Here is a 13823-nt window from a genome sequence, read left to right on the forward strand (position 1 = left end):
CAATCATAATGGTGCTACTTATTTTGACCAACCCTTAAAAAATAGGTATTTTTTTCAACACAATTTTCCTGACCAACCCTAACTATATTTTTTCATATAACCTTAGAATCTGCTTTTCTAGTTAAAAAATGTTTATTTATTCATGTCATGTTAATTGTGAAGATTAATTTACAGTGTTGTCTTTCTATTTTAAAAAGGACTTTTGTTCTAAATATCCAAGTTCACTTTTATAACTTGTTTACATAAAGGTTCCTCTAGATGAACCTTGCAGAATTTTCATTTATTCTTATTTTGCCTGTGTTTTTGTTGTTGTAAGTGAAGGGATTTCTTCATTATTTTAAGTTTTAAAGTTTGTTTCCTACAATGGTTAACTTTGTCAGTTTGTTTAGGCTGTGATGTCCATTTGTTTGGTCAAACATTACACTAGATGTTGCTGTGAAGGTGCTTATGGGTATGACTAATATATCAGTTTTAAATAAAGCTGATTATTCTTCATAATATGGGTGGATATCATCTAATCAGCTGAAGGCCCTAAGAGCAGATTCAGGTTTCCTGAGGAAGGAGCAATTCTGCCTCAATACTACAACATATAAACTCTGCCTGAGTTTTCAGTCTGCTCTCCTGCCTTGCAGATTTCACCCTCAAGTCTTCAACATCATCTTTACCTAAATTTTCAGACTGCCAGTCACACGAGCCAATTCCTGTTGTTACTTTGGAGAACCAGACTTATACATGTATAAATAAAGGACACTGAAAAATGTTGAAGTTCTAGACTTGAGATTTTGCACAGTGTGATGGCTCTGAAACCACACAAACCAGAGAGTTCAGTTGGACAAATGACTTAACATCTTGGAAATTAATTCCTCCTCTCTGTAGAATAGGGATGTGGCTATTGTGTAGGGTTGTTAAACATTGTAGAATACCTGTCATGGCTCACAGTAGGACTGTTGTAATTGTTAGTTACCCTCTCTCCTGAAAGGAGATGCACCGTTTAGTTATATACTTAGTAACTTGATTTTATTAAATGATTTAACCAAACTGAGTTTCTTAGATATTATGAAATATGAGATAGTTACTTGGCATAAACTGTCTGCTATCAAACCAATGCCACCTTATTTGAGTTTAGTTCTGCCACTTATCTGTGTAAGATCTAGGGCAAGTTACAAGTTTCCCTGAGCCCAGTTTCAATTTGGATAGTATTACCTCATGGGGTTTTTGTCAGAAGTAAACAGGAGAAGTGTGCAGCTTAATCTCAAGCATACAGTAGAAGCTAAATACATCTACTAGATATTATGGGAGTAACTGGAGTTTCAAAGGTGAATTGAGTCAGTTGCTGCAGTTAAGAGAAGCTTACCTTCTAGTGAAGATAAAAGTCCAAGAAAGGAGGAAGAAACCACAGCCAACGTTTGTTTTTATTCTTAATAAGTCAGGTAGAAAAACACCCATGCAGGGGGCAGAAAGTTTTAAGTGATATAAAAGAAGCACATGCCATGAAAAGACGATAAAGGTATTGTAGACTTTCATTGATTTATTGGATTGTTTGCATTGGATATCTGATCTCATTAGCAGAGGTTATGCAGCACTTTCAAAGGCCTACCGCCTTGCCAGCGGCTAGTCATAGCGAATAAATGGAAGGGTGGGTGCCCTGAAATCAGAGCCAAATCAATTTTGTCAGCAGGGAAGAGCACGTTGAAGCTGATGTTCCCGGGCTGGTATTCATAAGAAACAATGGGTTGCAGCTAAAAAGCTTTGACGGTTTGGGGAGAAATGTGGCAAAACGAACTAGTACATGACATATCCAGATTACAAAACATATCAAAAGCTCTTTACTTTTTCCTCCTTTCTTAAAAGGTCAATAAACAAAAACATTTATGCTAGAAAGGCATGCAGCCTTTTTTCTTTTCTCAGTATCATGTTTATTTTTTTTTTCCTCGTTCCCTCCCCCCGCCCGCCTAATGCATACTCTTACTTCTTTCTCAGGCTCGATTTTTCCCTTCTCCAACCTCCCAGGCCCCTTCACACTCCCCGTTCCGGGCTTCCCTCCCCGCCCATCTGCCCGGACCGCCGCGGGGCCGCACCTGCCGGTGGAGCGCCCGCTCCCCGCCCCGCCGAGGGACTAGCAGTGACGTAGCGGGGAGGACAGGACCGCGCGGCCCGCTGACGTCACTGCCGCAGCGGTTCTGAGCGAAGCCCAAGAATAGGCATTCAAGGAGGGCAAGGCAGCGGTGACCCTCGCGGTCAGGGCAGAACGATGCCAGCGCGCCGCGTGCTTTGGGTTTCTGGGTTCCGAAGGCCGAAATCGCGCAGCTGGCGCAGGCTGGGCGCACCCCACCCCCTCAGAGCGTTTGAACACTAGTTAGCGATCACGGGAATGTCCCCAAACGGGGCCTCGTGCGCACGCGCCTTGGGTTGGGGGGCAGAGCGGGGAGAGCGGTTGGGGCCGGGGGCTGCGAGATGAGGTTGCTGTGGGAGGACGGTGGTGTGTGGCGGTAGAGGACTGTGACAGAGCAGCTGGAGGCGAAACAGGAAGGAGGCAGCCCACTCCCTCCGCCGCCAGCCCGTCTCCCTGGGCGCTGCGGCGGCGCGGGGCGCGGGCCTGCGGCGCGGCGTCGTGACGTCACGGTGGCGGCGGCCCTGGTTGGCGCAGGGTCCGCGGCTGCAAAGTGTGAATTACGCCGGGCTAGCGCCGGCTGCGGAGTGAAGTCAGGCTCCGGGGGAGGGGAGGGGCCGGCCGGCTGCGGCGACCCGAGCTGGTCACTGGTCTGGAAATCCCGCGCGCCTTGGGTCTCGCCGTTGGCTCCAGCCGTCTTTTCCAGCACTGTTTGCCTGTCCGTGTTCCCCACCGGCTCTGCCGTCCCCAGACCCGCTTCTCCTGGCCGAGGAGCCCTGGGGCGGCGGGGTTCCCCTGCGACTCCGCCTGTGCTGCTCCCGCTTGCACCCCGGAGCTGGGCGCGCGCGGGTCCTCGTAACTAGCCGCGGCCGCCGCTGCTCCTTCCCGCCTGCAGCCGAGGCGGCGTGGTGAGGTGGGGGACGCGTGAGCGCGGCTTCCCGGCCCGGGGTCGGCGCCCGCCAGCCCTGCCCCCGCTTCGGCCCGGCGCCCCCGAGCCGCGGCCCCCTCCCAGTGCAGGGGCCGGCGGCCGCGGCAGGGCGGGCGCCGCGCGGGGGCAGGGCGGGTGTATTCAATGGAAGTATGCTACCAGCTGCCGGTGCTGCCCCTGGACAGGCCGGTCCCCCAGCACGTCCTCAGTCGCCGAGGAGCTATCAGCTTCAGCTCCAGCTCCGCTCTCTTCGGCTGCCCCAATCCCCGACAACTCTCGCAGGTAATTGCCGCCGTCCGGGCCCACACTTGGGGGCTTCTTTCTTTTTGTTTCCCTCTTTCCACCAACCTACCGCGACACCTCCCGTCCATGAAGTTCACCCCAGACGCAGCATTGTTCATTGTTTTTGGCATTGCTAGGCTGTCCCCTCGATTCAAGAGCCCTTCCTTTTATCCTCGGGTCTGTGCACACTCAATCTCCCGGCCTCCTCACACCTCCGCCTAGGTGGACTGTGGGAGCCCTTCAAACTGCACCCCTCGGTGTTCCCCGGTTGAAGCTCCAGCAGAGACCCTTCCTTCTCGTTGTCTCCGTCTGCAAGTTGGGCCTCTTCTACTTAGTTATGGCCCCGGGCACACCTGCTGCCCTACAGTCCCCCCATTAACCCACAAACACACACCTGTGCGGGGTTCGCGCTTAGCCACCCCCAGCTCCTGCGCACCCCGCGGTGCTGGGTTGGTCCTGCGGTTGTCCAAACAATAGGCCGAGATGCCCTGTTGCTGTTCTCCGCGATCCTCTTTCTGTGAATGGACCGTGCATGAGAGAAACAGGAATCAGGAGTGCTTCCCAGAAGCTTCAGTTTTCGCAAACTTGATAGCCAGACCACGTTTGTTTTTAATTTGATAAGGAGGTTTTAGGAAAGAAAACTCCTGATGAGCATTTACAGGAAGACTTTGTTTTGAGTGGTCCAATACCAGTTGCTCCCGAGAATTTCTCTTTTTTCTATGATGATGCTGTTGGCTCAACTCAGTTCTGCTATTTTGATTGCCACATTCTAAATAGGGAGACCAAAAGAATTTTTTATTTACATCTGAATTGAGTACCCTCAATTTCTGTTGCCAGAATGTTACAAATTCATCATCACTTTTTTATTCAAATACATATATTTTTCCTATTGTTATTATTATCCTTTATTGGAGTGTGTTTTCTTTCATTATGTTGTAAATATCTTGAGCGGAATCTTTTTTTTAAGCAGGTAGTGTGGAATAGCATGTGGTAGAGATTTTACTTAATGATAGGCGTGTCCAGTAAGTATTTGTCATTTACTTCTTTACCTAAATTGTTTGTAGAGGGAACAGGATCTTTATTTGGGTTTCTTACTGAATTGTGGCTGTGCTGATGAGGTCAGCCAGACTCCTAAAAATTACTATAACATTAAGTAACATTTTAAATAGTATTATTGCATTGTTATTTTGAAAGTTTAGTATGTGATCTGACTTTCTAGTACTGCTTTAAAGCATTTCAGGTTCCAGATTAATGTTGAGACAGTGCATTGCTGAAAATGGTTTTTGATGGTAGTGATTAAAGGTTTTCAATGGTAGAACTTTTTTCACCTCTAAATATTATTTTACTTTTTCATATCAGCAGGCATATGACTTCTGATTCAGTCTAAATAATAAAGTCAATCATTAATCATTTATAAAGTTATATGAATAAAGTTCCTTGTGCTCCCTAAGGAGAAAATGAATGAGAAGGGAGACTCCTAGGGAATTAAACAAGTAAGGCTGATGATGCCAGGGGTTTTACCTGATGTCCTAATTAATCCACAGGGTCCAATTTGAAGCCCCAGTCCTTGACTCATTTCCTAGCCTTAGGTTTAAATGGGTAATGGAATTTTAAAATTATGATTGTGACATGTAAAGCAAATATTGTGGAGTCACACCATATTTTCTAAGACTTGAAACTTTAAAAAATTCCTATGCCTCAAAGAATAAAGGAACTTCTGAAAATGTGGACAGAAATTTTCCTGAACTAACACTTTTTTTCTGAATAACATTGCTCAATATTGAAATGACTGTAAATTCACCAGGGTGCTGAGATGGGTATATTTATTATTATCGAGACTGTGTTTCATTTAATACTAAAGCATATGTTAGTAGTGATTTCCTTAGGGATACATGGGAATTTGTAGTAGGAGAAAAAAAGTAGAAAATCTTGGAATCCTATTCAGAGCTCTATAAATTATTTTTTTCTTTACCCTTGAATTTTCATCTTTGGTTCCTGAGTCTAAAGCTGTAGAAATTATATAAAAAGTTTAGGTGGTTTTGTAGTTTTGTTTAAAAGATTAAAAAAAATATATATATATAGCATTAAATAGAAGTTTTTTTTATTAGAGTTTTTCTCTTTTAAAATATGTTCAAAGGTAACAATCTGTTCAGTTCTTAATTTTACCACAGTATTAGAGCCTGGCTCATAGTAGGTACTTAGAAGTATTTGTTGAATGAATCAAATATGAAATTTGAAGTTTTAAATATGAAAACTTTAAAAGGATTTTTATCAAGAGATCGTAGAAACTCATTGATCCAAATTTTGGTTTGAAACTTAAAACTTAAGATTTTAACAGATTCAGAAAATAAGCAGATGACTTTGAGCAACAAAAATAGATTTGGCGATCTTCTCAAAGCCTGTGTCTTTTAGGCAAAATTTTGACAAACTTTGTTTCCCAGGTAACAAATTGGGAGGGGAGTGGAATATTGCTAGAGTTAGGTCACCCTGTGAGTAGTAAAGGTTGACAGCTAACTAACACACCAAAAGCCAGGCATCCAATGTAAACCTCTTCAAAGCAAGCAACTTTTAAAAAGGTACCCTGGGGACATAAAGTTTAGGAGATTTAATGTTGTACAACACAATAATTATTAATCAAAATGATTTTTAAATTACTAGAATCTAGTTTCAAAGTTGTAAGATTTTTTTTTAAATGCCAAACAATTTTTAAGCATTGGTGATTAAATAGTTATGTATGCGTTATCTGGAAAATTCTTTTATGTGGAGCACCAACTTTCCCAAGAATACCAAGTAAGTGGGGCATTAACCGTTTGTTTTGAACAGGTGATATATTTCTATATCAAATGGTTAATGTGAGAATTTTTTTTAAGTATTTGAAAAATAAGGATAACCTTGTTTTTGCCATTGCAGGATATCTATTGTTGATAGCTAAGTTGAAAGAATTATCCTGTAGAATAAAGTTTTATTTGGAAAAAAATCTTATGAGAGCAAAAATTGTCTTGTTCATCACTGCATTTACAGTGCTTTGCATAGGTAGGTGCTCAATAAGTGTGGAATGAGTTAGTGTATTTATGTACATCAAAGTGCTGCACCTGGGATTACTTCAGTCAGCATTTCAGTACAGTGGAAACAAACTTTATTTGGGTTAGAAATTTGAGTTTTAATTTTTTAATAATAAATACAATGGTATATCTTATTAATTGAACAAAATATTGGGATCTAACATGTAAAAATGTTTTTATACCAAAAACTAAATTTGAGTTTTAATTTAGCATGTCTTTTTTTTTTAAATAGACTTAATTTTATAGAGCAGTTTTAAGTTTAAAGCACAATTGAGTGGAAAGTACAGAATTTCCCCTAGTACTCTCTGATCCCAAATACAGATCCCCCATCATTAGCGAGACCCAGGACCAGGTTGGTACATTTGTTACTATTGCTAAATCTACATCGACACATCTTTATCATCTGGAGACCATAGTTTACATTAGGACTCCTACTGGTGTCTTTTTTTTTTTTTTTAAATACAGAAACTATTCCTCAAATATTTACTGAACACCTTCTATGAATGAGGCTCCTTGTGTTAGGTGCTGAGAAAATGTAAATAATTAGTTTAAAAAAAATCACTTGTGAGCCTGCTAACTTGCCGGGGTTTTCTTTGATTCATTACCTTTCTTAAACATTTTCAGCTGTAATCATAGCTTACATCTCTTTTTCTCTTCCTCGGAGTTCTTAGTATATGACAAAATACCAAGGTCCTGTGTGTCTCAGGACAGCTCAGAACTCCTTGGATAAAAGTTGGTTCCTTCTTCAAGAAGCTTCTAGGTTTTGTGGTGGGGGAAATGCATAATTAAATATGATGTAAACTTTGTATTGGAGTTACCAAGGTATAGATCTAGGTGAGAATAAAGGAAGACACACCTAATTTTTTTTGATAAATCGGGAAAGCTTTATGTAATAGTTGAGACTTAAACTGAGGCCTGAAAGTTAAGAAGGTGTTTCTAGATAAATGGGTGCGCATAAGTGGAAGAGGAGGAAAATGGCTCAGCTAGCTATGTATATCATCACTATCCAGTAGAGCTTTTTGTAATAATAGAAATGTTCTCGGTATCCAGAATACTAGTCATTGGCCATATGTAGCTAGGTGAAATGTGATTAGATTGACTGAAGAACTGAATTTAATTCAATTTCATTTAATAGTCACGTATTTAGTGACTGCTGTGTTCTCAGAGCAGATGTGTGGTTTTACTTAATGATTGTTAATAGTAATGTCTTGTTGATCTATTAGTAATACACTCTCTAAATGTTGAACATTTGTGTTACTCTCAGGTGTTTGCTGTAGTATGCAAACCTTCATTAATACCTTTATGCATATTTGACAAAGTCTTTAGAATGAAATCACAAGGTTGGGCCAAAAAGTAAGGACTTTTTTGTTTTTTCTCACAAGACTCTACTTTTTATCAACACCAAGATAAATGACCTTTCATCTCCAATCATATTCTAGAAAATAATCATCTCCAATCATCTATTAGAAAAATAATAACATGTTTTTGCATTTCATAGACATTTATGTAAATTTTACTACTTTATTAGATGGGAAATGATAACTTGGGATTTTAATTTGCAATAAGCAAGAGTATACATTTTCTGAAGTGTTTTTTGTGCATTTGTATTTTCTCTTTTGTGAAGTTTCATTTGCATAGCCTGTGCACATTTATGAGGATTGTTATATATTTAAGAGCAGTTTGCAAAGGTGCGTTACTCCAAATTACTGTCACCATACTAATAACCTCTTCACAAATCTATATATAGAAGCCAGTATAGGGCCTATGTGAGCATTCTGTGGGATACCCATTGGGGAATGGTTCTCTTGTTGAGACCTGGCTCCCAACCCATTGCTGAAAAATCTGTTTTATAGGGATCTTGGTTTCATTTTTTTTTTCTATTTTTAGAAATGCTTCATACTTGATTTAAATTTATTATTTCCATATTTTAACATTTATTTTTGAACTAATGTATTTATGTAATACTTTAAATATATGCTCAAATATATTAATGTAAATTTATACTGTATTTGCAGTATAGTTATGACTGATGAGTAGGTTGTTAAAATTTTTGATTTATACATGGTCATTAGGAACACATTTAGTCTATGGGATATGATATGAAGGGTTTAAGACTTATATTCAGAAGTTGGTGCTTTGTTGCTATGCCCCGAGCTCCACCAATTTTATACACAGTGTACTCAAGAATCTTTTTTCAAATGCAAATGTCCTGCAAGACACTGGAGTGTAAAGGGGGAGAAAGGTACAACCATTCTCTTTGAGGCAGTTTATTAAGACTTGCTAATATTTTATTGTAAACTTCAATTTTATTGTAAACTTCAATTTAAACTTTCCAAAATGAATTATAACAGCTCTAAAGAGTTGAGTTCTTTTCTGGGGATGAATACAGGGGTGAGTTTGGGAAGAGAAAAGCTAAAGAAAGGGGAAGTAGACAAAGCTTATCTTAATTATTATTTTTGTCTGAGATCACTAATAGTCATTAAGTTGCACCAAAGGTACCTAGAAAATTTAGGTGATTAGGAAGTCTCATTGCAGACAGATATTTATAAGGAATTTAATTTTTTTCTGCAGCAAAGATTGTGTCATATTTGTTTGTGTCTGTATATAATCTGTTGCTAATATTGTTAGAAGTCTCTTAACTAAAGCTCTTTTCATATCTAAACATTCTTACATTCTCATTGACACTCTAGAAAACCCTTCTAATTTAAAAACAACTTAAAACTTAAATATTCTAGCTATGAATTTTTCATTAACGATTAATTTCAATTGAAAGAAAATTGAGTGTTTATTTTGTTTTTTAAAATCCTTTTAAATATCCTGTTCTCATCTGAAAGCAGAATACTCTGTTGAGTTTTATATTATTTCCAAATATGCCTTTCAAAAGGTTAATCAGAAATAAATGATATTTTTGCTTATTTGTACAGGTGTATATGTTCATATGATCAGTATGAGAAAAGGAACAACAACTACATTTGTAGATGAGCCTTCTAAGCAGGCAGGAATTTATTTTGACTGTTGCCAGTACCCTTCCTAAGGGACCTGTGCCACTGATGTTGTGGTTGACATCAGAAGCTTCTCTTGCTTAAAAATTGCAATAGTTATTTATGATTACTGCTCCATGTCTCCACCTGCTGGTAGGGTTGGCTGTTCATTTTCTGCAGATGATGGCTACAGAGAGAAAGGACCAAGGCTATGCAAGGCAGGGTTTGCGAAAGAAAATAACTGGTTATTTGGATAACTAATTTTAGCAAACCCTTTCTGATTCTCAGAGTTTTGACGAAACCAAACTCAGGACCATGAACTTTGCAAATGGTGTTGCAAGTATTCTTGCTTTGGTAATTATTATAATTACTTTTTCCATTTATTTGAGTACCCCCTACCTGTCAGATACTGTAATTGATATTTTTACTCTTAACAAAAACTCTGAGATAAATGATCACTCCTGTGTATTACCAAGGAGTAAATTGAACATAGAGACATTAAATTACTTGTATGAAATATCACTAGAACTTCAAAAAGGTCCCTTATGTTGTACACCCTCACTTTTAACCTGGCCTATCTGCTGGGTGGGGTAGAAATATAGGTGGTGTTCTATGTTTATGGATTATAGAATTTTTTTTTTTTTTGGCTCATTGATCTGGATAAGGAAAACAAATCTGATGACTTGAGGTGATTATTTGAAGTTACAACCTTCATTCTAGTCTTTTCAAATAATGTATGGAGTATTTTGTTTAGATGACACATTCTAGGAAGACATGACTAAGTTCAGTCATACTCAGGAGACAGTGACCAGGGTAGTGAGATGATTTGAAACCACATTGTTTGATATGTGACTGAGGAACTGGAGACATTTAGTCTCATGATCTCTTCTGACTTTTACTATAGGACTTTCAAATGTATACTTTTTCATACATTCAGAGTTTACCCCCTAAATTTATTTTTTATTAATTTTTAAACATTTTCTTACATCATTGTTCATTTTTGTACAGCATTTGATTTTTCCCCTCTTGTGTAGTCCCCATAGTTCTTCCACCACCACATACCCGTCACCATCACTATAGTCCCTTGTGTGCTTCCCTCCCCTGTTTTGATTCCCACCCCGCAATACCTCAGTTCTATGGGTTGCCTGCCAGTTTTGTCTTTTTCCTGATCCTTTGTTCAGTTTCCCAATATTCCTCCCTCTAAATTTAAGTAAGTCTTGGTATATTGTGTAAATCATGATTTTAAATATATCCAGGGAAATTTTAACAATTTGATATAACTGATCATGCGTTTAAAAATATATGAACAAGCCTTTTATTTTAAGTTAGAATTTATGAAATTCCTTTTTCTCTTTGAACTCTTACTTGCATTCTATTTCTCTACATAGATGTTATCCTAATGTCTTCTTTTATACCTGAAAGCATGATGTCATGGTTTTCTGAAAAAAAAGTAAATAAATTTATTTATGAATTTAGTAGATGGGAGTAAAAGGTGCTATGTTTTAGTCACCAGTTCTTCTGAGTTCAATGCAAAAACAATTATACTGGAAGACATCTTAAAGTTTCCAGTGTTATGGGCTCTAGCAAGTTAATTTTGTACTGAGTTATCAGTATAACAATATCCAGCACACAGTTCATCTCAACAGCTTATGGGAATGATGAAATTTAATAAGTTGCAAATAAAACAGTAACATTTTTAGAACTGCATTTGCAGTGGGATGGGTGGGGCTGATTTTTTTCAATTATTTAACTGTCAGCTTTTAAATATTATTAGGAAAGATAAGGTACTGCATTTACTCGCTCCCTTTTTACCTGAATAGTGAAAGTTGTGACAAATCTCATTCATAAATTTAGTAGTTGGTAATAAACCTGAGTTTTTAACTCTTTTGAGTAAATACCAAAAGAAAATGATTAGAGGATCATATGGCAAAAGTGTTTTTACTTATGTAAGAAACTGTCAAGCTGTCTTGCAAAGTGACTATATCATTTTGCATTCCCACCAACAACAAATGAAAATTCCTGGTGTATCATATCCTCACCAGTATTTGGTGTTGTCAGTGTTTTGAACCTTAGCCACTTTAATAGGTATACAGTGATATCTCATTTTAATTTTATTTCCCTAATGACATATAATGTGAAGCATCATTTCATGTTTGTTTGCCATCTGTATATCTTTTTTCATAAGCGATCTGGTAAGGTTTTTGGCCCATTTTTGAATTTTTTCTTTATTTTTGAATCTTAAAGAGTTCTTTGTATATTTTGGATGATAGCCCTTTATCAGATGTGTCTCTGTCCCCATTCATGGCTTGTCTGCTCATTGTCTTTTGCAGAGCGAAAGTTTTAACTTTTATTGAAGTCCTGCTTGTCAATTATTTTTTCATGTATTTTGCCTTTCGTTGTTTTACCTAAAAACATTTTTGAAATAGTCAAGATCATCTAGGTTTTATACCCTATGTTTCCTTCTAGAAGTTTTATTTTTGTGCATCTTATTTTTAGGTTTATGATGTATTTAATGTTAGCTTTTGGTAAAGGATGTTAAGGTCTGTGTCTGGATTCATTTTTTTATATATTGGATACAACATATAACCATACAAATGGTTATAAAATTGTTCCAGCAGCATTGTTGCAGAATCCTTTGCTTCATTCATTGCCTTTGTTCTGTTGTCAAACAGCAAGTAATTGTTCATTTTCTGTGAGTCTGTTTTTGGGCTCTCCATTTTATTCCTTTGCTGTTTGTCTTTTCTTTGTGCCAATACCACATTGTGTAGATCACTCTAGCTTTATGTTTAGGCTAGAAGTTGGGTCTTTTGCCTCTCCATCTAAACTTTAGAGTCAGTTCATTGATCCACAGGATAGCTTGATATTTTGATAGCTACTGCATTGTGTCTGTAGATCAAGTTAGAAAGAACTAATGAGCCTCCCTGGTGGATCAGAAGGTTGAGCGCAGCACTGTGCAGCTGCCCACGGCCTCTGCAGCATGGGTTTGATTCCTGGCCCAGGCAGGGAGATACCCATATGGCCATATGGCGTGGCAGACCTCTCCTGTCTCTCCCGCTGCTCCCCTCAGCAGTGTTTTTGGTCATTCTGCCTGATCTGCTCCCTGCTCTATCTCTGGTAAATTCTCTCACCCTCCCGTGCCTCTGGCCTGTACCCCAGTTCTTGTATAAATAAATAAATCTATACATCCCAATCTGTACACGGGCCAGTCCTCTGACCTGAGATGATCAGTTTTGTTTTTGTTTTTTTTTTTAAGATTTATTTATTTATGCATACAAGAGCCGGGGTACAGGCCAGAGATATGGGGGATGAGGGATTTCACCAGAGACAGAATGGGGAGCAGAACAGGCAGATTGACCGAAGTACCCTGCTGACGGGAGCAGTAGGCAAGACGGGAGAGGTCTGCTGTGCCATGTGGGCTGCTCCCTGGCCTGCCGGGGAATGAACCGGTGCTGGAGAGGCTGCAGATTGCTTCACAGTGCAGTGCTTAACCCCTTGCGCCACCTGGGAGGCCCAGAACTAACATTGTGATAACATTGAATTTTCCAAAGTATTTGGTTTTGAAAATGCTAATGTAAATGGTATTCTCTTCAATTTTAATTTTCACTTGTTCTTTATTGGGTATAGGAAAATGATTGACTTTTGTTTGTTAACCTTATATCTCACAACCTTGTCATAATTGTTTATTAGTTCCAGGAAGTTTTTTATTTGCAGATTCTGTCAGTTTTTCTATATAGATTAATGTCATTTGTAAACAAAGAGTTTCATGTTTTCCTTTTTAATCTGTATACCTTTTTTTTTGTTTGTTTTCTTGTCTTACTGCATTAACTGGGACTGCCAGTATGATACTGAAAAATAAGGGTGAGAGGGGGCATCCTTACTTTATTCCTGAGGAATTCCTTAGTAGGGTAATACAAATAAGATTTATAAGAAAAAGGAAGACTACTCATTAGCAAATTAGCAGAAGACTCAAGCAGTTCCAAAAAACACAAATGTAGGAAAATATGTTCAACTTTGCTAGTAATAAAGGAATGCAAAAAGGCTTCTGGGAGAAGGAAACATTTTCATATTGACAAAGACTAATAAACTCCAATGTTAGCAGGATGTGAATAAATGGGATTCTTACATATGGGTTAGAACTGTCACTTGATTCAACCATTTGGGAGGATAATATGTCTTTACAATACACATCAAAATTTCAAATGTGAGCACTACTACCCTTTTTGTAGGACTGGGATTTTCCAAAGGGGTAATAGCAAAAATTTGCATTTATATGTATTTACATAAACAATCTTCAACATTGGAGAGTTTGGCAAGATGGCAGCAGAATGAAAATGCTGGGCTTCCCCCTATAGTTAAAACTAAATTGTAGCAAAAACAAAGTTAATAACTCCTGAAGGATAAACAGAAGACTACAGCATACAATAGAAGCAACTGTTGGGAAAGGAGTAGGAAAAGCTTTA

General features: G+C 38.7%; 1 protein-coding gene across 3 annotated transcripts in view; it reads left to right on the forward strand.

The window, feature by feature from the left end:
- The first annotated feature begins 2665 nt into the window (after nucleotides 1–2665).
- Nucleotides 2666–13823, forward strand: part of PDE7A (phosphodiesterase 7A) — a 90252-nt gene continuing 79094 nt past the window's right edge. For 2 of the 3 annotated variants that reach the window (XR_008550645.1, XR_008550646.1), the window contains exon 1: nucleotides 3155–3320. Coding sequence is in view for 1 of the 3 variants with exons in the window: in XM_037505976.2 (XP_037361873.1) it covers nucleotides 3183–3320 (138 nt within the window). In the remaining 2 variants the exon portion in view is untranslated. Of the gene's footprint in view, nucleotides 3321–13823 lie in introns of all 3 variants that reach the window. The other variant, XM_037505976.2, reaches the window with a different exon arrangement.

This window comes from Talpa occidentalis, unplaced genomic scaffold (assembly GCF_014898055.3).
Source record: "Talpa occidentalis isolate TD23 unplaced genomic scaffold, MPIMG_talOcc4v2.1, whole genome shotgun sequence".
Classification (NCBI taxonomy): Eukaryota; Metazoa; Chordata; class Mammalia; order Eulipotyphla; family Talpidae; genus Talpa; species Talpa occidentalis.